At 35.4% G+C, this 22,682-nt stretch overlaps 1 protein-coding gene across 1 annotated transcript in view; it reads left to right on the top strand.

Moving 5' to 3' along the window:
* LOC309799322 (uncharacterized protein) overlaps positions 1–22,682 on the top strand; it is a gene marked incomplete at its 5' end in the record, with an annotated part of 89,502 nt that overhangs the window by 2,271 nt on the left and 64,549 nt on the right. Inside the window, one exon of the mRNA XM_082612271.1 lies at positions 8,218–8,388. Coding sequence (XP_082468397.1) covers positions 8,218–8,388 — 171 coding nt within the window. The remainder of the gene's footprint in view (positions 1–8,217; positions 8,389–22,682) is intronic.

The raw sequence follows: 22,682 nt of genomic DNA, 5'->3' as shown, positions 1-22,682 counted from the left end.
CACACACACTCCAGAGACACACTCAGCCAGGCACGTATATCATTCTATCGCAGAGAAACCCAGGTTTGCTGATGATGTCATCACATATAAAATTTCGCCTTTGTGGGCAACATTTTCAATCACCTAATCAATCGCCAATGTATGCTGGGTGTGTGCCCATAGGAAGTTCTCATGTTTGTGGGGTTAACCGACACCCACAGGAAAGGACTATTTTATTTGCAGCTATCTTTCTTTTGAAGATGTGTTATGGGGCGGTATGGCCATATTTATCAAGACATATGTAGTCAGGCGGAGTTTCCTGGTTCTCGGAAGCCTTATTAACATGCTGGTTGAACATTTCAGAGGTGGCTGAATTTCAATGATGCGAATAGGATGTGGAAGTGGGGAGCATTTTGAAATCATTTGGATAAAAAATACTATGACACTGATATATGTTATGACTTGGTGATTTTTATTTGACCCTCAAAATTTTGTAACCTATTAAATCATTTTTACTATTTACTTATTGCATAGAGAATTCCTATACAAATGATTTTTTAGAAGTAATGTTATTTTCATATGCTTTGGGTTAGGTGATAGTTGGATTAAAATTTTGTGGGTTGGTACAGCGTTTGTATTTATTTTCAAGTCTATTTTATGGGTCTCAGGCTAAACAGTTATTCACCAAGCAAGTGTTCAGAGTTTTAATGACGTGTATATATAAGTACATGATTTAATTTTACTTAACTCAAATAGAACAAAGTTTAATAATCTTAACAATATACATTGCCATATCTGAGATATAAACATAGAACAACTGTATATATATAACGTCTCAGTTACTAAGTTTTGGTCTCTAGTTTAAATTAATTTTCATTAATATAGAATGACTGGGTATACTTACCAGTTCTTACATACTAAGTATTTGACACATTATTTTCTTAATTTTGGAACTTGCTCTTAATATTTCTTTCTTGCATACTTAAAAAAAGATTAATTTTGAAAGGATTTGCAAGTCATATGTACATGAGCAGCAGTATTTATTTGTCAACACAAATTAATGAGATTAATTTTGCTGATATAGTGTGTGATTCTTTCAAAACAAGTGAAAAAGCGTTTTGTTCTTTTTTGCTTTCGTGTTACTATTATTGACAAAAGTATATAGCCTAAAGAACAAACACATTTTGTAGTTAGAAAAAGCAAGCTACACAAGTTAGGTGACATTCTCTGGGGTAAGACTGCAGTGTGAACTAATAAATAACTTTTCTGAGAAATCCTTGGACCTGATTCCATAATTTTTACATAAACAGTTCTTCCAAAATATAGTGGAGTTCTTGCCTGAGGCTGAATTATAAAATTGTTTTATCAAAGATTAAAAAGTGAGCAAATAGTTAGATTTAAATTTCACCTACTTTCTGAAAACAAAACATAACATGGTCCGTTGGGGATACAGGTTACTAAAAAGGCATCTTTCAAAGAAAAGAAGATAATGGACTTGATTGAAATAGTTGAACTACGTAACACCAAGAACAAATGGTTTTTCAGAGCATAATGGAGAAAGAACCATTTACTATAGGACAGTTTATTCTTCTCACACAATAGTAATGATTTATTTGAAATGGCAGAACAAACATAGTAAATATACAAAAACAACCAATGACATCTGATGTCAGGGATATATCAAGATTCTGGTGTTTCATATATTAGAATACACTTAATTCAATTATTTATTGGAAGACTTTAGTTAAAACCTGTACTCTTGCTTAACATGGGCTGATATTATAATGCTGTCTTTTTGGACATGTATGTAGTACATATAGTACATGTAAATGATATACTTGAACATAGTCTTATGGCCAAAAATAATTGTTAGTATTGTATTATAACCAGAGTTTTTAAAATGCTCTTGAGTTAGAATATTAACACTTTAATACAATGAAATTTGGATGGTAATGTCAGCTACTTAGGTCTGTGGTCAGATATTGGCTAAAGTAAGGTATTGATGATATAATTATTGCAAATGCCTCATATCAAAAATATTTTAATTCTATCAAAACATAGGACTCTCATTTGACAAACAGCACACACTATATATATATATATATATATATATATATATATATATATATATATATATATATATATATAATTTTTTTTTTAAATCTCTGTTACCATTAGGAAGATGACTTCTGAGAGTAGACTCACACTCATAATTTCTCTTTAATGAAAATAGATTTGGGTTTTTTTGTTTTTAAACTTAGCCTTTAGGCATTGAGATTGGAATTATTCTGAGTAGATGCCTGGGCACTGCACAGAGAATGCACAGGAACCTACCACCAGTCTCAAGGAGGAAAGAAGGGAAACTGGTTTGGTTGCTTCATGTCTCAGATTTTATCCTTCCAAGCCCACATGCAGGCTGCACTCGAAATTCATTTGAGGGAAAACTATCAAAGTCATTTTCACAATTTTCAAAAGGTCCACGGTCCCGTTGGTGCCCCATGAGGGAGATGTGTCTGAAGAGTGATTGAACACCCCTATCACTTCCTGAGACTCAGTGAAGCCCAGGGAGGTGCTGGGGTCAGATGGGCTCATGAATCACAGATAGGAAATGAACTGTGTATCGCATATTTGAGGCTTAAAGAGGAACGTTGGGGATATTTTACCGTAAACAGATTTGGGGTTCATTTTTGGCACTTCTTTTGAGACATCAAGCCTGCAGTTCAGCTGAAATAACTTTTTATATGTATAGCTCAGACCAGATGGCCCTGTGCTCCTTTCTTATTTAGATGAGAGTTTTCCTTTCAATAACATCTTTCTTCCTGACCTGCTTAAAAATTCCAGCGAATGAAATCAGCACAGGATTTTCAATTCTAATTGACCATGTGCAGAGGAAGGACCAATGGTGAAATCAGTGGAGTCATTGTGAGCCTCCCTGCCTCAGTTTTGTCTTTGTGTTTTCCCCTTGCTAGCACATCTAAACAACTTTAAAATATTTAATATTTACTCATATTAATATAGCTGCAAGGTTAATCCTCAATACAAATTATTTGAGTTGGCTGTTTCTGCCATTTCATCACAAGTCATTTTTTTTAAAGTTATCATGCATTTCCACAATCTCTCAACTAGCTGGAAAGCCATGTATTGGTTAAAAAAATGCACTGAGATTTGGCATAATGGTTGAATGAAGATGAAAGAGTGATGATGCTAAATTTATTTTTCTTGTCACTTGAATAAATCATTATTATTGGAATATGTATATATATATATCTTTTTAAAATTTACCATGAAAGTATCCATTATCTAAAATTCTTGGTTCATTATATGTATAGTTATTATACAAAGAAAACTATATTTTTCTGGACATTTCGTTTGGACTTGGATTAGTAAAAGATATAACAAGAAATGAAGATAATCTGCAGAGTCAATGTAGCTTAGCAAATCACATTTGCTGTAAAAGTGGGCATGTAAGTTCTCAGTTTTTTTTTTCTATTTGATATGTTCTTGTATCAATTTTCTTCAGAGTTTATTTATTACTGCAAAGAGTCAAAGATGTTCTCTGTTGAAAAATTTAATTTTAGAATGTGTTAGATGAAATGTTAACATTGTTAGATGAAAACAAGTTTTCTTTCTGAAACAAATTATTTTGACTAATAAAGATAGAAAGAAACACATACCAAAGGGGCATATTTTTAAAAATGTACAATAGAGATAAGAAAAACCCCAAATTAACTACCAGTGGTATTGAAAATCTATTGGCCACACAGCAGCACTGTCTCCGGAATTCTTTGCTCATTCTTCTTCAGGTAACCTTTTATCTCAAGTCAGTCTACTAGTTGTCAAAAATGGGATACCTCATCAGAAGCCACACTAGTGGAATTGTTTGCAAAATGCGTCTTGTGACTGATAAGATCAATTAGAATTTATTTGCCTCCAAATTACACAAAAACTAAAGTGGAACTGGCCATGGAAGTTACAGCTATGAAGGCGTGTTCTAAGCCACGAACATGCGAAGTCAGTTTGTTTTGAAGCTTGTAATTTAACTTTCTGAGATGATTGTCATATATACATATATGTATACAACTGTGAGTCAATTTGTGTTACCGAAATATTAGACCTCTCACTATGCCATTAAGTATATGTGTTGATTTCTATGTATAATTCATATTTGGTGATACTTCCCACTGAGCTATGAATTATAAAAATCCATTAGAAAAAATATATATATATATGTTAGTGATTTAGTTCCACTACCCTAAATGAATAAAATATAATCAGAAACGGAAGTCAAAATATAAACAGTATAATACAGAGTCTAAGGTATTAAATTAGACACTTGTTTAGCTTAGGTTTACTTTTAAAGTAACAGATTTGAATGAGCAATGAATTTAGCCCTGTATGTGAGAGGAAGTGATGGAAAACGGAATCTTGGGAAAAAAATATTAAAATTATATTGGTGTTGTAAATTCGGATGGTTGAAGCTAAGATGTTCAAAACAGACAGGTGTGAATAAGAAATAGTACTCTGAACTCCTCCCATTCTCTCTCTTCCATGTTATTCTGAAGAAGAGACAGGTCTGATTCTGCAGGATCATAGAGAGTCACAAATACTAAGTGAATGTTGGCATTTTTATTTCCATGCGGTCATGGTGGAGGTCTTCCTGTGTGTCCTGATGTTTTAGGGCAACAGCCTGGGAGAAAGTGTGATCCGAGCTGAAGCTGTGAGCTGTGTAAAATGTCTGCCCCTCACTCTGTCCCCTTCCTGTTCTGTGACACAGTGTCTGTCAGAGATAGAGATCCTTGAGGAACCAGGCCTACTTTGGCTCTCCCGGGACCCCTTTTGGATCCATTTTTATGCTCCTTCTAAAGGCTCTTTCCCCAGCCCTTAGCAAACGTCTGAACCCTCTAGACTTCCCGCCCACTGTGCTAGGTTCTCAGCCATTTCTGCTTGGGTAACACTTGGCCTCACCATGAATTATACAGCTAAGATTCACACTCAGAGCGGTAGTTTTTAAAGTTATATATATATATATATATATATATATATATATATATATATATATGTACATATATAACTGAATCACTGTGATGTACACCTGAAACTAACACAACATTGTAAATCAACTATATTTCAATTAAAAAAATTATATATATATATATATATATATATATATATATATATATATATATATATACAACCTTTCAGATTCTTTTCCTTGATAGGTTATTGTAAAATATTGAGTATAGTTCCCTGTGCTATACAGTAGGACCTTAAACTTTATATTTTTAAACTGTGGAGAGAGTGGGGCCTTCAGTGTGTACAGGGCATCAAAAGACTATATGTCAAGGCAGAGGCAGATGTCTCTAGCATCCTGAAATTCTGCAAGGCTGTGGACGGAATAAGACTGAATTTGATTGGCTAGCCCTTGCTTCCAGCACGTGGACCATGCCCATTTCAGGGTGGAAGGCTCCTCTCCACGGATGCACCTGAGCTGGATTCTGTTCATCCTTGCAGTGCACATGTGATTGGGTGTATTTCCTGCAGGGAAATGACTGTTTTAATCATAAAGGCCTAACTTCTTTTTCAGGAAAGTTTGGGCTAGAGAAACAGAATGTAAGTGTGAAAAGAAATTGTGTCCATCAGAATAGGAGAGTGTGAGCTGCACCAGATAATCCAATATGAAGAGAATATGTCAGAAAAGGTGATTAGAGACATTTTAATCATACATGTGGATTATCTAGAAGCCTGTGCATAAATATAGCCTCTGTGTGATGGGAAATCAGATCTAAACAAAAATTCCATTTAAGGCTTTAAGTTTCTAAGCTTATTGCTTTAGAAACTTTCATAAAAGAGACATATTTCACTGATTTGCCTTGTGACACTTAGTCACCTATCAAGACATTATTCACCTATATTGGGAGAAAATGAACCACTGGCCACTTCTCTGGTTGTTATAAGTCACTTTACAAAGTGCCTCTTGCCTTGAAATGACTTAAAGATTTAAGCTGACAACAGTGAGGAGGAAGAAATTCATTCTCTGGTTAGTCTGAGGACAGAAGAGGGTTAATTTTTCAAACCTCTGTGAGGAGGGGGAAAAAAAAAAAAAGACCAAACCTGGAAGATAAGAACCAAAGACTAAGCTGCTCATGATATGCTTGTATTTATGGATTATACTACATCTTGAAAAGAAGAAAATCAGAGCTGTAAGATGACGCTGCAGGGGTCGTCTGGACCTTTCACAGAGTCTTAAGTCTGTGGAGTCAATGCTTATTAAGGGCTGGTCTTGACCTCTGCTCCCCTTCCGCCTGCCTGGTCCAGGTGCAACATTATTGCAAGGGCTTTACCGTTACTGGAAACTATGTGCAAACTTCAAATTGTGAATAAACATATATGCTGAGCGTGTAGAGAATCCAGGAGTTAAGATGCCCACGTTAAAAAAAAAAAAAAAAAAGTGAAGACCTGTAAACTTAAATCCACTTCCTTTTATAATTAATAAACAATGACTATAGCTCTTCTTCAAGATATAACTAAGGCTATTCAGGTGCAACTTACATTTAAACCAGCATGGCACCTTTGTTGTTATGAGGAAGTTTTGGAAGAATATTTAAAATAATGATTCCTGTCTAAAAAAATTCTCTTTGAAGTAAACACAGGAAAGCATATATAATGATTTCTTTAAATTTTTCACATGTCCACTCTTAGTAATACAAGAGGCTGTTATGTTCCAGGTTTTGTTTTTGTCTTTTTTAAAACGATTTGATTTGACTTTTAAAATTGCATTAACTAAGAGAAAGAAACACATAAGAAACACATAAAATTCCCTGGAAGTTTATCCTGAAGTATAGTAAAACTTTTCCTGCTCTAACAATTCCATAAAGCATATTTCTGCATTTACATAGTGTTTGATAAATATAAGAGAAAACCAATTTATACATACTCATTAATTGTTATTGTGGATAAAATTGTCATGTTTATGCCTCTGAAATATTAGTTAACTTTCATTAAAGCATATAAAATGACCCCAAATTAACTATACAAACATAAAAGGGGGAAATAAAGGTCTTCTGGTATCAGAATATATTAAAAAGATTTAGGATTTTATTTTTTCTTACTGTTGAGTTTTTTGTTTAGCAAACAATTCTCTAAATTACATAAATCTACTCATTTTAATATAAAATTTGAACTCTGAAGAAAATGAAATTTCTAACTAATGAGGAAAATGAACGTTTTTAAGTTTCACTAAAGAAGTCATATATGAACATGTTTTTTTTAGCTAGAATTTAAAAAGTAGAAAAGAACTTCACTTTCAATTTAGAAGTGTTTCAGACTACACAGAAAAGTAAAAGCAATGTAATAAACATCCTCATCTTTTTACCACCAAGATTTATAATTTTTAACATTTTTCTCTATTTATTCCAAGCCATTAAAAAATAAATATACAGTTGAGGACTCCAATCCCCTTTCCATTTCCTGATGCCCCTCTGGCTATAGAAGTAATCACTATCTTTCATTTGGTAGGTCATTCTTCATATCTCCATTTTTACACTGTAATCACCTACTTATGTATCAAAAAACAGAAACAAAAAGTGAACAAGGTATCAATTATGAAGTTCCTAAATTTGCTGTTTCTAAATTTACCTTAAAATTATTGGAAAATTTTCAAACAAACATATTCATTGGAAACAGTATTTACTTATTTATTTTTGGTTAAAAACCCATAATGCTGATTAAATATAAAAATTCAAATTAAAAGATTTCATTCCCCTGCCTCATCAAACTTCCTTGGTTGCAGAAATTAACAATTATGCCTCCTACCTCCTTTTTATTCAAATTATTTAGAACTGGATCATTTAAATTTTAACCATTTTCATGCTGCATAAGGGATTGGTGATATGGTTAAAGCTTTATACTCTATTACCTCCATTGCTCTCATTTTGTTGTTTTCATAAAAAGCATGTGTTGTAGGCAGCTTCATGCATGGATATTAATTTTCATATATTAAACTCATAGCATCTTGTTAGGATGCTTATTTTAAATTATTCTAAGGAATCAGCAAAGTTACCTCTGTTTTGATTTGCTAAGAAAATATCAGCAATGTCAGAGTTAAATAGGTGAGCATTGACATTAGGGTGTTTTAGTTATTTATTTTTTACATCTTCTTCTGGAGCCAGATTTCCCTTTAAAAAGAAGCAAATGCGTTTCTGAAAAAGTATATTGAAACCGAGATCCTTATCTGAACAGAGAATTACTGTGGATTTACATGAACTATGCGGCAATGCATCGCCATAGAGACCTCTTAACCCTCACACATCTCTCTGAGGGCATCAGAGTAGAAATCTACGTCAGCACCTTTAAGGTCCTGTGTTATCTTAAGCATAATCTTCAGAGAGAAAACTTCAGAGTAACACAAAGGTGAGTTTAAATGTATTTTCCCTTATCATTTCCCTACTAATTATTTAGGCAGCAATATATCAAGAGATACATACAGTCAATTTAAAACTTAAATCACAATATTAATGCTCAAATGGAAAAGATTCAATTAACATACCTGGGTTTGATACTTGAGATTGCTAAACTATTTTCAACTTGCATTTATGGACTATATGCTATTTCAAGATTGGACAATTGTCACTAGTAATATTTACCTGAGGCAATATTTAGGCTAACACAGTCTAAAGATAAAGACAGGCAAGTATGCAAGACTACACCTTTTTTTCAGGTTCAAATTAGAGTATATCATAGCCCTCAATAAATATCACTCCAGATCTTTTATGCTAGGTGTTTAAAAAAAATGGCACAGTGATTTTGATGGCATCATTTCTTAAAAGAAGATATTGCTACATAACATATTTAAAATGCTTTTCTTTATAAGTTTTGTATACAAAGTCTTTTTTCAAAGACATCATATTTTTAGTATAAAATGAATTCAGGAGTATGGAAATCTATCTTTAAAGAGTCTTCTCTTATTATAAGTCAGAAAGAGCTTCAAATATACTGACTTAGTATTTTTTCAACTTTTTCTTTCTTTTCTTCTTCTCAGCCACCTATCATGTTCTTTAGCCTTTAAGCTACCAATATTCTTTCTCCCCAGATAACTTCACAGTCGGTGCCACTCACTGGGGTCTTTTTTATTCTCGTTTCTCCAAAAGTCGGGTCAATTCATTAACTACCTTTTAGTATTCTTATGTCTGTTTCTCATAATAGTCACACAGCAAATAAGGGCACTGGTAAGAAGTAAGAAGACATTTTACTAAATATCTTATTGACTCTTTTTGGTCCTCAATTTCCCTTTCAGTAGTTTTCTGAATTAGAGCTAGTAGATTTCCAGGGTCCTGGGACATATGTCTGCATGATTAACTGAAATTGAGACTCTGATGAATTCTGAGCTCTCAAAATTATCTCAGTATATTGCACATGGGTCAAGTGGTCCATCCTTTTAAAAATGTAGTCACACTTATACCTATTCTTTTTAAGTATTTAATTTTCACTTTTTAAATTCCTCTGTGTATAAACTCTGATTCCTAAACGTGTCATCTGAAGGGTATTCTTCATCTAAAACAGCTGATTTTTGGTGTGAAGCTATCATATGTAAAATTGTATAGTTTAAATAAATCTTGGACAATTCTGGAAATGTATTTTACTGATGAGCCCAGTAAGGTCAGGGAACAACATGGTCACTTCTTAGTACAGATCCTTTCTGAGTGGGACTTTTTTGCAAACTCCACAAAAATCTTGAACCATTGAGTTGCACAACAACAAAAAAAGGGATTTGCTGTGGGATAGATCTTAACTGCTATTATTGCAATCATCTGATATGACTTTGGGGATTTTCCAAATGCTGATTTAGTCATTAACACTAAGAGTTACATAATAGACATCCTTAAGGTATTACCAAAAGTTATTATATTTCGAGTTAGCACTACCACTATTTTTATGATAGGGAAGTTGATCATTGAGAGACTGTTGAAGAACTTTACCAACATTTTTACCCTGAATTTTAGCAAATTAACTCAGGTTTCTGTTTATGAACAACTTAGGTAAGTTATAAAATCTCTCACTAATTCACGCTATGCTTTATGTTTACATGAGTTTTTAACTGTAGTGTACATACACTGAACTTCCATGGGGAATGAAAATAAAGGAATTGAACTTATAGTTTCAAATATCAGAAGTAGGGATATTAATAACCATCCAAAAATCAAGAGTGCAGCATGAGTTTTGAGAGACTGTGGAGGAAACTACCACATCAAGTGAGTTAAATAATAGATATAAACTGAATCACACACACAAAAAAAAACTTGAAATATACAGAGTTGTAACAATATTGAGGGTTCTTTTCTACTAAAGCCTATACAAAAGATTTAATTTATTCTTTTAGGAAATTGCAAATACCAGTGTAATCAACAACTACTCAGATCATCTCATGAAGCACTTAGAAACCAATTTCCTTAACCTATTTGTCCACCAAAATTATGTCTGCCTCTAGAATAGTGTATAAACACAGAATAGATCCAAATTAAATAACTTTTGTAGCTATTCATAGTATACAAAAATCAGGTATCAATAGTCATCAAACTAGCCATAGTATAAAATTGTGGAAATGTCTGTGATTTTCTTCATCCTTCTTTAAAAAAAAATCACTATATTCAAATACCCATATAAGCCTAAGCTTTAGAAAGGAAGAAATAAAGGAGAAAAATAAAAGATACAACAGCAGATCATATTAAATCTAGAAAGTAGTTCCTTAGCTGAAAATGTGAAATTAGGTATTTAATGAAAATCATGTAGAATTTCAGAAATATTTACTTAGATTTGGATACTCTCTGCCATTATGTGAAGCTGTGATACATTATACCATATGCACACATTAATACATAATACATTATTAATAGTCTTATTTGGACTTGGTAGGGAAAACTTTAGTTCCATGACTGCTGTCAATATTAACTTGAATTTATGCATCTGAATTTCCATTATAACTTTTTTTGAAATGGGATGTTAAACCAAAGGAAAAACTGACCTAGGAAATGTCAGCGCCTAAATAATATGCATAGAATAAAATGTAACAACATCTTTTTATGATCAAAATGTGGATCCCTTTTTCTTTTCATTTAAGATATTTATTTATTAGAATCAAACATCAGAGATCAAGAGTTTGATTTTCTAGTTTGTGAAATAATATTGTTTTCACTCAGAAAAGGGCCTCAGAGATTACAAGGAGACAAAGAAACTGAGGCCTGAAAAGAGAAGAAAGGAATCCAAATTCATGGAATAAATTATCTAGAGTGATAAGATAGACTTCTTTCCATTTCTCGGGTGTCTCTTTAAAAAGGACTGGATAAAGGAAAGCGCATAGAGAGGAAAGCACCACAATTCCATTTGGTTCATAACATTTGTTTTGATAAAAGTCCTACTAAAGATAAAGCTGAGTCAATTTCTTACAATAAGAAACATCAAAGTTCCTACAGAAGCACTTAACCTCTTTCTTATTCAATTTCCTCATTTGTAAACAGTCCAACACATGTCCTATACATCTGACAATACTAGGGATGTTTATTAAGTGCTTACACCCAGTAAGTCATCAGGCCATGTACTCTGAATCTAATTCTCATCAACATTTATATGAAGCCAGCCCCATTATTATCCCTAGTTTGGAAATGAAGACACTTAGAAACAGGTTGACTAAGTAATAAGTCTAAGATGCCATGAAGCCTATGGAGTAGGGCTACATTTGAACCCAAAGACCAGACTGTTCACCTGTGCATCTAACTGCTTTTTTTCCTGGCTCTTCTTCCCTTATTGTCCTAAAATATGAAGTAATAGATGTGTGTGTAGAAACATCAGTGTATTAAAACATTTTACAAATGCAAGATGGTATTAATTCTAGAAAGGATGTTGGGTCTATCTCACATCATCTTGGGTAATCAATTCTTAAATGTGCAGGTCTGATCTCTCTAATGAGTTCTATTACAAGAAAGATTGAGATAGAACATACATAGCACCATGGAAAAGCCCATTTATTCTACTTATTTATCTAAAATTCCTGCACTGAACTCTCTTGAACTTCACCGTATTAGAATTTGACTTGTGTGGATAAGACAAACTTCATTTCCACACCAATTATATTTGTTTTATGAAATCAGTTTGCTCTCAGTCATATTTCCCTGTGGTTCATCAGTTTCCTGCTTTTATCTCTGTTAGATAATCAACATACTGTATTCTGCTATTCCATCTTAATAGGAGTAATGCCTCAAATAAAGTATATTAGCCAATGAGGAAAGCAAGCATCTTGTCTTATCTCTGTTCTAGCCCCAGAGCCAGTAATGGTGAATCCACTGGGGCTAACTGGGAGAGAGGATGAAAGCTTGTTCTATAAGGAACTGTCTGAGGTACAGCAAATGCCTGCGGATATCATTTGCTTAGCTTTTCTTGGCTTATCCATTAACCCTAGATGGAATAATTCTGGCTATTTTAGATACCTTGCTAATTACATGATTTTCTCATTCAGGAGCAGCTTGGTTCTTGTTCCTGTATACACTTAGAAACCCTCCAGAGTTAAAAGGTACCATTGCCAGTTACCTGCTTGTTTGCTCAAAGGTCCAGCTCCTTGTGTGGAGCCTGAGAATGATTTGAAGGGAAAGGAGTAAGCCATATTTCTGTTCAACTCCAGTCTGAAGTTAAGAGGCCTGAAGAAAGAACAAACCACACATAATGGAATCCAACTCTTGAAGGATATCAAAAATGGAATTTTCTTATACAACCTACCTATTCAAATTAACATACAATCATTTCAGCCATTCAAAATAAAAGTTTTGTTTTATTTTTTTAAGTATATTAGTAATCGTTGCAAATTTATAAATTAACCTCATAGCATTTTAGTGAAGGCACTGAACTTGGCGATAAGACAATTTATAATAGCACAGGAGTGCAGCCTATCATGGCCTCCATCCAAATGAACATAGCCACCGATAATCCTTACAAAAGGGCAAAATTCTATTCAAAGACAGTGCTTGTCAAATTGCTACAATGTAGCCATTTCATAATCAATCTAAAAAGTTTATGTAATGTTAGCTCTGGGGGATACATTGGACATCAACATAGTTCATGATTTCATGGTTAAAAAAAGAAAAAAATGTAGACAATCTCAAATTTGGATCAAAGTTAATGGGCTCTGTCAAGGATTAAAAATGTGTACTTAGAAATCCTAAAATCTCGCATCTCTCAAATTTTGTCTGGCATTTTTAAAAATTTGTGTGAACAACTAAAATTTGGTTTCGTGGGGAAACTTGGTTGGATTCATAAGACTCTCTCCCGTGATTCTTTAAGCATTAATCAACTGGGTATTTCTAGATGTGAAACTCTGACTCAAATCAACTTCTCTCTTGGAGAAGAAATGTAAGTCATTGCCAGAAAATTTTCTTGTTAGTTCTCAGCCTTCTAAAAAAAAAAAAAAAAAAATTCTTGATTTCATGTCAGGTAGTGAAACTTACTACGGAAATGCATTCTTTCCACAAGCAGCAGTAGAGTATTTTTTTTAGTATATGCTACATCTGAAGGGATTCCTACAGAATATTTTTCATTCACTTGAAAATACCTCTTAAGGTATTCACTTTAAATCACGAATCTAGTGTGTCTGTGTGAAACTGTAGCCTACTCTAGTAAAACTTTATTGAAGGTCAAGGGTAACATAATAGTGAGGGGCTGGAGGTTACCGTGGTAATTTCCTATCTGCAGCATTGCTCTCAATTCTGAGAAATACTGCAATAAATTTGAAATTGTTTTCTAAAGTTATGTGGGTTCTCCTGAAGAAGTTCCATTATTTATCCCTGAAAAATAAGTGCTCCAATCAGTCTTTCAAATGTTGTTGATTAGTTATTGCAAGAGTCATTAAACTCTTGTCAAAAAGTTTTATATTTGAATGCTTGTCCATAATTTGCATCATTTCTCTCTTTGACCTTCATATGCATAAGTGATTTCTGAATCAATCATTCAACGTTACCATATAGAGAAAGAGTAAATTTAAACTAACAGTGTGTCCCTGAGGAGTAGAATGCAAAAAAGATGCTGACTGAATTTTATAGATTATGGTCAAGGTGAAAAGACAGAAACTAGATCACTGTGTTACTTTAATTCAGGTCCTATTTATTGAGCTATTACTTATTCTAAATACACGGCTACACAAGAAGGAGTATATAAAAAACACAAGAAAAATATTCTCCACCCTCAAGGGGTTCATAATCCAGTTGATTCAAAATCAAATAAAAATACTCGAGGTAATTAACATTTATTTTATTTAAAATATAGAGTGAGGTTAAAGAAACAAAACTATCTTTCTTTTTGATAGCAAGAAAGTTTATCATAAAAATCTTAAATTTGAAGAGAGAAACATTTCAAGTATGCACAATCCAAAAGGAGGAGACATTTCAAGGAATTACATTTTTTTGGTCCCATTATTATTTTATTAGGAAGTAGACACAGGGCGAAAGTACAGTTTCAAAATTGTCGTTATTCAGTGCTTTTCAAAGATAATTGATCTCCATCATGAAGACCAAAGGAGTAAATATTCTAAACTCTCAGAATTATAAAAGTAAACACTGGATTATATTTAGTATAATTTTTGGATAAAGTCTATTCTTTGATTCCTAAAATATTTGAAAATGAGAATCCAAGGATTAATCAAATGTGTCAGTTCATTTTCAGAAAAAAATAGACATATCTTTATTAATGTTTCTCATTTCATGTCATTTGAAGGAATTTTTTAAATCAGGTAATTAACTGCTTGCTTTAATAGAGTATAAAAAGTGCTGTCAAGTCATTACTCATGGACCACAATCATATTCTCCTCAATTCCTAGAGTAAGTCCTTGTCATGAAAGGAAAGAGACACCAAGTAGGAATATTTTCTATGTGACCAAACAAGTAGCTTCTGCTGTAGAACATTTGTTCCAATAAATCTGCAGGCATTTGGAAGAACTCAGATATATTTCAAATAACACCTGGGGTCTTGGAATTCTTTCATGTCATTCTCAGTGTCCCAGGGCCCATCTCCATCAAATCAATATTATTGAGAGTGTGGGTGGCAAGGTCTGAAGACAGCTAGCATAAGCATTGACCACATGCTCTGGTTCAACTCAGTCCCACCTGGGATGGCCTCAAGAATCTTCACGATCAGGCTGGGCTGTTCTTGTGACTTGAATGCATCATACCATACAATCTTTTCAGCAGACCTGAGAACCACAAAAGTAATGGTCTCAGAATTATTTCCAAGCAGTGGACTTGATGGTTGCCATGATGCCTGTGGGCTTAGACAGGGGGAGATAGGATACTCCCATCAAACTGTCATTTCTGGAATGACTTGGAGTCTCGTAGCAGTAGTAGCTCATGGAAACATTGATTTGAAAGCCATTGGTCCAATGGCCAAGTGAATTCTTGCCACTTGTCTCCTTGAAACATGGGTCTACTTTCTTAAAACATTTATCTTACCATTGATGCCTCATCTTAATTCCATCCCATCCATCAGTACCACTCTCATTATTTTTCTACTCCCTCCTAGGTACCAGGCAGTTGGGAAGGGGCTTGTTTTGACTTCGATTAATCCACTGTTAACCTTAGAAGATATTTGAGCCAGAAGACAAAATGATACTTCCTAGAAATTGCCACATCAACATCAGGAGTTTTGATTCATTTTGGGTGTGGTCCTGGGAGGTTAGATGTCAAAGAAAACTGTTAAGAAGATGTTAAGCCAAGATAGTTTCCAAGGTAACATAGATAGAATTGTTTTATAATGAAAACAGAATTGCAGGGGGGTGGCAAAGGGACACACTGTGAAGACTGAGGGAGGCCAGGGGGCCATCTGACCAGGAATCAGGAGGAAGCTGTTGAGGCTTTCAGAAACAGAAGCTGCATTTCTAGATGGTCAGAGACCCAGGTGTTCTCTGCTACCTCTAAAGAGATTTCAAGGGTCATGAAAGGCAGCTCCTGGGCTTCTGTGCTCTTCACTAGTTTTATCAGACCCAGCAGCTCTGATAACAGCTAGCAGGATGCTCCCCAGGAATCATCTCCCTCCCTGTCACCCTGTGCCTCGTGCCTCATGAGCCTCTCTGTATGAATACTGGCTTTTAGTTCCTTACTGTACCTCCTTGACCCAAATGCAGCCAGTTTTGAGAGTTTTGACTAAATTGCTATCACTCTTATATCGTTGAATTTTTGGATGCTGGAGTCACATAGTGGTTCCAATTGCTGAGAAAGTAAATGAGAAGGGAGATTTTTATTTTGCTCTTGGCTTTAATGTTTTTTTCTCATTAGAGGGAAATACCTGCTCTGAATTAATGGGAACACTACAGGACGGGTAAAGAAATCATAACTCAGTGTAGAATCATCAACCTTTACCTCAGCTCCTTGTGGGTCTGAAGGTAATGAGGAATTTAAAAGATTTGTAATGGCCACATATGTCAGTTCTGCAAAATAGCACAATCTGGGATAAAACACAGAAAAAGAAAATCGTTAAAACTGTTTGCTTTGTTTTGGGTCAAATTTATATTTCCTAAAAGAGTAAAGGAAGGTCTGATACAGGTGTTTGCCATCAAAAGTCTTAATCTGTATGCACTTGACTTATTATCCTAATTTAGGTACAGATTATCATTTTTACCCCCAAGAAAATGAAGTATGGGCACTAGTAATTGAATACTTTGATTTATGTTGTTTAAGGGGAAAAATAAGAATGTGTCAGATTGGGCCCTACTACACACACAGCTCTGAGTCACCATTAAAAAAGGAAATGGGGGCTTCCCTCGTGGCACAGTGGTTGAGAGTCCACCTGCCGATGCAGGGGACACGGGTTCGTGCCCCGGTCCGGGAAGATCCCACATGCTGTGGAGAGGCTGGGCCCGTGAACCATGGCCGCTGAGCCTGCACGTCTGGAAGCCTGTGCTCTGCAACGGGAGAGGCCACAACAGTGAGAGGCCCGCGTATTTGTTTCAAGCGAGGGATTAGATAGTTGAGGTTCTCAAGACATCACACCCTTCTTTCCCCTTCAAGTTCTGAAATAAAATAAAAAATAAAACAGATGGTGATAATATCACCTCTATTACTGCTGCCGCTGATCATTTTGAAGACTATGCCTTATACCTACAAACATGTGAGCTGAAAATCACAGCAGGGAGGTCATACAAGGGAATGTGAATTCTGCAGGCAGAGCAGTTCTTCAGGGGGAGGAGCAGAGTGATTGAGAGACAAACACACACACACAGAAAAAAGGAATATGGAGATTTGCTGGTTCACGTGCCCAGTTTTTCCTTCCAAGCTTTCCAATTAGATGCCTGTCTGGAACAGAAGAAAGGAGAGAGCTAAGAGTATTGTAACGGTAGAATCACTCCACACACAAAAGTCAGGAGGAGAAACTCTTTCTCGTAAAGATATGCATGAAAGAAATAAAAGTAGAATATAAAGTAGATAAAATAGGAAAAAGTAGATTTAAGGTGAAAGAAAATGTCCCATGTTTGAGTCTTTATCTAAATTGATATTCACAAAGCAGCTGACAAATACCTATATACACGTGGTCATAAGGCAAGACTTCACCACAGTGAAGCAGGGACCAAGGCTGAAGTGACTGTCACCAGTCTTCATGGAGAGCCCTTGGGGGTTTGCACCAGAGACAAATTCCTTCTATCCCATCCAGGGCTTATGGATGGGGTTCCAAACTGTAGAGTGCCAAACAGGTTGATCTCCCACCCAAGCCAGACCCAAGAAAATCACCTCTCTCCTTCCCGCCCCTCTGCCAACCATTCACCTCTGCTCTCACCATCACATTAATCACGTCTTTTTTTTTTTTTTTTTTAGGGGACACATTTTACTTTATCTTTTTAAGTAATTTTTATTGGAGTATAGTTGCTTTACAATGCTGTGTTAGTTTCAGGTGTACAGCAAAGTGAATCAGCCATACGTATCCATACATCCCCTCTTTTTGGATTTCCTTCCCATTTAGGTCACCACAGAGCATGAGTAGTGTTCCCTGTGCTATACAGTAGGTTCTCATTAGTTATCTATTTTATATATAGTAGCAATAGTGTATATATGTCAATCCCAATCTCCCAATTCCTCCCACTCCCCTCTTCCCCCTTGGTATCCATACTTTTGTTCTCTACATCTGTGTCTCTACTTCTGCATTGCAAATAAGATCAACTATACCATTTTTCTAGATTCCACATATATGTGTTAATATACAATATTTATTTTTCTCTTTCTGACTTTCTTCACTCTATATGACAGTTTCTGGGTCCATCCATGTCTCTACAAATGACCCAATTTCATTCCTTTCTATGGCTGAGTAATATTCCATTGTATATACGTACCACATCTTCTTTATCCATTCCTCTGTTGATGATATTTAGGTTGCTTCCATGTTCTGGCTATTGTAAATAGTGCTGCAATGAACACTGGGGTATATGTGTCTTTTTGAATTATGAGTTTCTCTGGGTATATGCCTAATAATGGGATTACTGGGCCATATGGTAGTCCTATTTTTAGTTTATTAAGAAACCTTCATTCTGTTCTCCAAAGTGGCTGTATCAATTTATGTTCCTACCATCAGTATCACATCATTTTAATAAAAGATTCTGTTCAAAATTTCTACTACCAAGGCTTCTTCTAAAACTCCCTAAATAATGTGTCATATGAACATTTTGTGGCCTGAGAGTCATAGTTGATAAAAGTCTTCTCCAAATATTTAAGTCTTTCATCATAATCACAAGAAGAAAACACCTTTAGCCAAATCATTTCTCCATGTAGTATTCATGAATTTCTGCTGGACATAGAGACAATTTTGCTGGAAATGTTGACGGGGCCTGGGACTCCCTCCTGTCTCTCCTGCATACTCTTCTGCTCTTGGCCCTTCTGCTAATACCAACCCTCTGCCTTTAGGGTCAGCTTCCAACAGGGCAGCTGAATGTAGAGCAGAAATAACTTTCAAAGCTGCAGCCTTTCTGCACAGACGTTCTAGAGATTCTATAACGATGCCTGGGACAACCACTCTCATGCTGTGGGATAATTCTGGTGCACAGGTGAAGCTGACACAGCAAACAGATTTCTACTGACCTAGTTCTAACATAATTCTAAGAAAGATAGGATTTGCCAAGGAGTCGCACAGCAAAACACACGTGAAGAGGCTGCTCAGTATTCAGGTAGCCATCTTTAAGACACCCATCATTCCTGGGCCAGTTAGGTTTCCCCAGACACCAATAGGGGGTTTGTGTGGGTGAGATATATACATATACATATATATATATACATATATATATATATATATATATATATATATATATAGAGAGAGAGAGAGAGAGAGAGAGAGAGAGAGAGTGAGAGAGAGGAGGGGAGGGAGAGGAAGAAGAATGAGAGGGGAGAGAGGAAGAAAGGAAGGAAGAAAGAAAGAAAGAAGGAAGAAAGAAAGAGGGAAAGAAAGAAGGAAGGAAGGAAGGAAAGAGAGAGAAAGAAAGAAGGAAGGAAGAAAGGGAGGAATGAAAGAGAAAGAAAGAAGAAAGAAAGAGAAAGAGAGAAAGAGAAGGAAGGAAGGAAGGAAGGAGGGAAGGGAAGGGAAGGGAAGGGAATGGGAAGAGAAGAGAAAGAAAAGAAAGAGAGGGGAGAGAGAGAAAGGTGTGATCAACGTCTCACTGCTGTAGGCAAAGAGCCTGCAAGCTCCTGTCCTCAGGGTGGACAGCAGGCTGGAGACCCAGGGCAGAGTTGCAGTGGGAGTGCAAAGCTATCAGCTACAGAATTCCCACAAAACATCCTGGGTTGACAGAGGAATATACACAACATTCCATTCTTGGAGTGAAACCCAATCTGCACACATGGAGAACTTGATTCTGGGAATCCCATCAAGATCATTCCTAAACACATGGTCCCCAAATACATGCTCCGTTTACACACCGAGGAACATCGGCAGCCATCTGAGGATGACAAAGGAGAGGACAGATGACAAGATCAGATTTGCATTTTAGAAGGATAACTCACGCCTCAGTTCAGATGAGGTAACATTGTAATTGTCAAAAATTAAATAATGATCCAAGCATGAAATAGAACTTGTGTTTTCCTCAAACTGTTTATTCTTCTAACAAAACACTAAAAACAAGCAGCTGTTTATTTTCCTCCTTGTCTTAGTGCTTATTGACACGTTAGGAGCACACACTTAAGGCAGTGCGATTTCAGGCCAGGTGGAATTTTAAGGTTGGAAATGTCGAAAGCAAACACAAACCACATAAAGGACAACTCAGCCTGGTTCCCAGCACCAGTGTCATTGCTCTGTCCATCTCAGAATCCACTCTGCACAGGAATCTTCGTGTTCTTCATCTGAAAATGAAGCTATATGAACTGAAAGATGCTTTTGATGTGGAGAAAACACAAAGCTGCCATTCTAATTCAAAGTAGAATTCCCTTCCTTTATCGTATATTTGCTAGTAATGCAATGGATCAAGAAAGTTGTAGTCAAGTCATGAATGGCACATGGGAGATAAAATGTTGATTCTCACTAAAAATATAGACATGGAAGAATAGTTTTACCCTAAGGTTTCTTAGCGAGTTCTCCATGTTTATATTCACTGGGTACAAAGCATGAAACACATCTCAGTGTGCACACGTAGGCAGGTATCTTGCCACGCAAGAAAAGATCTGACAACGTTAACACATTTAAAACATTATCTAATGTATGTGGCACATTTCCTAATGACACTGGTGATAAAGAATGGTTTAAAATTTTATGTAATTTTTTTCTTTCTTTTTTTTTTCCTGCAAGGACTCAAAGCTAGATTTGAATACATTGCCTGCAATAGTGTGTAATTATTACTTATGGAATTTTCTGATCTACTTTGATCTGTGAGGATTTCTTTTTGTTTTACTTTATACAACAGGGAAAAATGGAAAGGTTTTACCTTTTCAAATGCATATTTTCAAGTGCACCCAGAAGTGCATTTAAATTTAGGCCATACTGTATATTAGAGCTAGTGTGCTCTTATACAGAGAATTTAAGTGTATAAACATCCATGGCGCAAGGTTTCCCATTATTATGTGAGCCTATTGTTTTGTTTTCCATATACCTCCCTGGTTTGTTGATGCTGTTTCCTCCTATTGAAATGACTTTCCCCTGCTCTTCTCTGAATGTCCAAATGTAGCCTAACTCAAATGCCACCTTCTCCAACCCACATCCCCTACCTCTGCTGTACTTAATCCCTTCTTTAAACTCTAATAACCTAGCTCTACCCCTTCAGTGCACTGAGCATTTTGTTCCTTGTGTTATTGTTTTCATCCTTAGAAGACCAATCCCTGAAGGTAGGATCTCAATCACTGAGAAGCGTGCTCTTCATTTAATAGGTGTAAAGAAAATATTGCTGAAATATTGAATGAATGGGTAAGAACTGAGAAAAACCCCTTCAGAAATCCATGAGTTGGTCCTAGGACTGAAATAACTCTAATAATTTTAAGAGTACTAAATTTTCTCAGTCTAAATTGTAATAATCAAGCAGTCCCAATTTTCTTTATAAGCTGAATATAAAAATCTTTAAATGGGAGTATGCCCTATATGTTAATCATTAAAAAACTACAGATGAAGAGCTCATCAAAGAAAACCTTGAGAAATAAGTGAAATATGTAAAAGAGAAGTTCCATTTTAAGATCAGGAGGAGAGGAGACCTTAGGCTGCAAGAAATAGATGTACTTAGATGTAATCCTAAGAGGTTTTATGGCTTATATACCTCTGAAACTGATTGGTATCCACTCATTCTTTTGTTCAACATTTATTTAGTGAGCACCTATATTTTTTTATTAATTTTTTTGGAGTACAGTTGCTTTACAATGTTGTGTTAGTTTCTGCTGTGCATCAAAGTGAATCAGCTATACACATACATATCTCCCCTATTTTTTGTATTTCCTTCCCATTTAGGTCACCACAGAGCACTGAGTAGAGTTCCCTGTGCTATATAGTAAGTTCTCATTAATTATCTATTTTATACTATACATTGAAAATCGTAAAGATGCCACCAGGAAACTACTAGAGCTAATCAACGAATTTGGTAAAATTGCAGGACACAAAATTAATACACGGAATTCTCTTGCATTCCTATACTCTAACAATGAAAGATCAGAAAGAGAAATTAAGGAAACACACCCATTTACCACTGCAACCAAAAGAATAAAATGCCTAGGAATAAACCTACCTATGGAGGCAAAAGACCTGTACCCAGAAAACTATAAGACACTGATGAAAGAAATCAAAAACGACACAAACAGATGGAGAGATATACCATGTTCTTGGATTGGAAGAATCAATATTGTGAAAATGACTATACTACCCAAAGCAAATGACAGATTCAATGCAATCCCAATCAAATTACCAATGGCGTTTTTCACAGAAGTAGAACAAAAAAATTACAATTTGTATGGAAACACAAGAAACCCTGAAGAGCCAAGGCAATCTTGAGAAAGAAAAATGGAACTGGAGGAAGTCAGGAAGGCTCCTGACTTCAAACTATACTATAAAACACCTATATTTTAAGTCCAACACTCTTCTAGTTGCTGAGAAAAAGATGGTAAACAAACAAATTCCCTGCTCACAGTAAATACATATAAAATCAATAAGGTGCCAGTAAGCAGGGTATGAGATTTTATAGAGGCTATCAGGAAAGACCTCTAGGTTAGGTAGTCTTCGAGCTGAGCCTTGGG

This window comes from Mesoplodon mirus (assembly GCF_964341445.2).
Source record: "Mesoplodon mirus genome assembly, chromosome: 3".
NCBI classification, from domain to species: domain Eukaryota; kingdom Metazoa; phylum Chordata; class Mammalia; order Artiodactyla; family Ziphiidae; genus Mesoplodon; species Mesoplodon mirus.
This window is presented reverse-complemented; position numbering and strand designations above follow the sequence as displayed.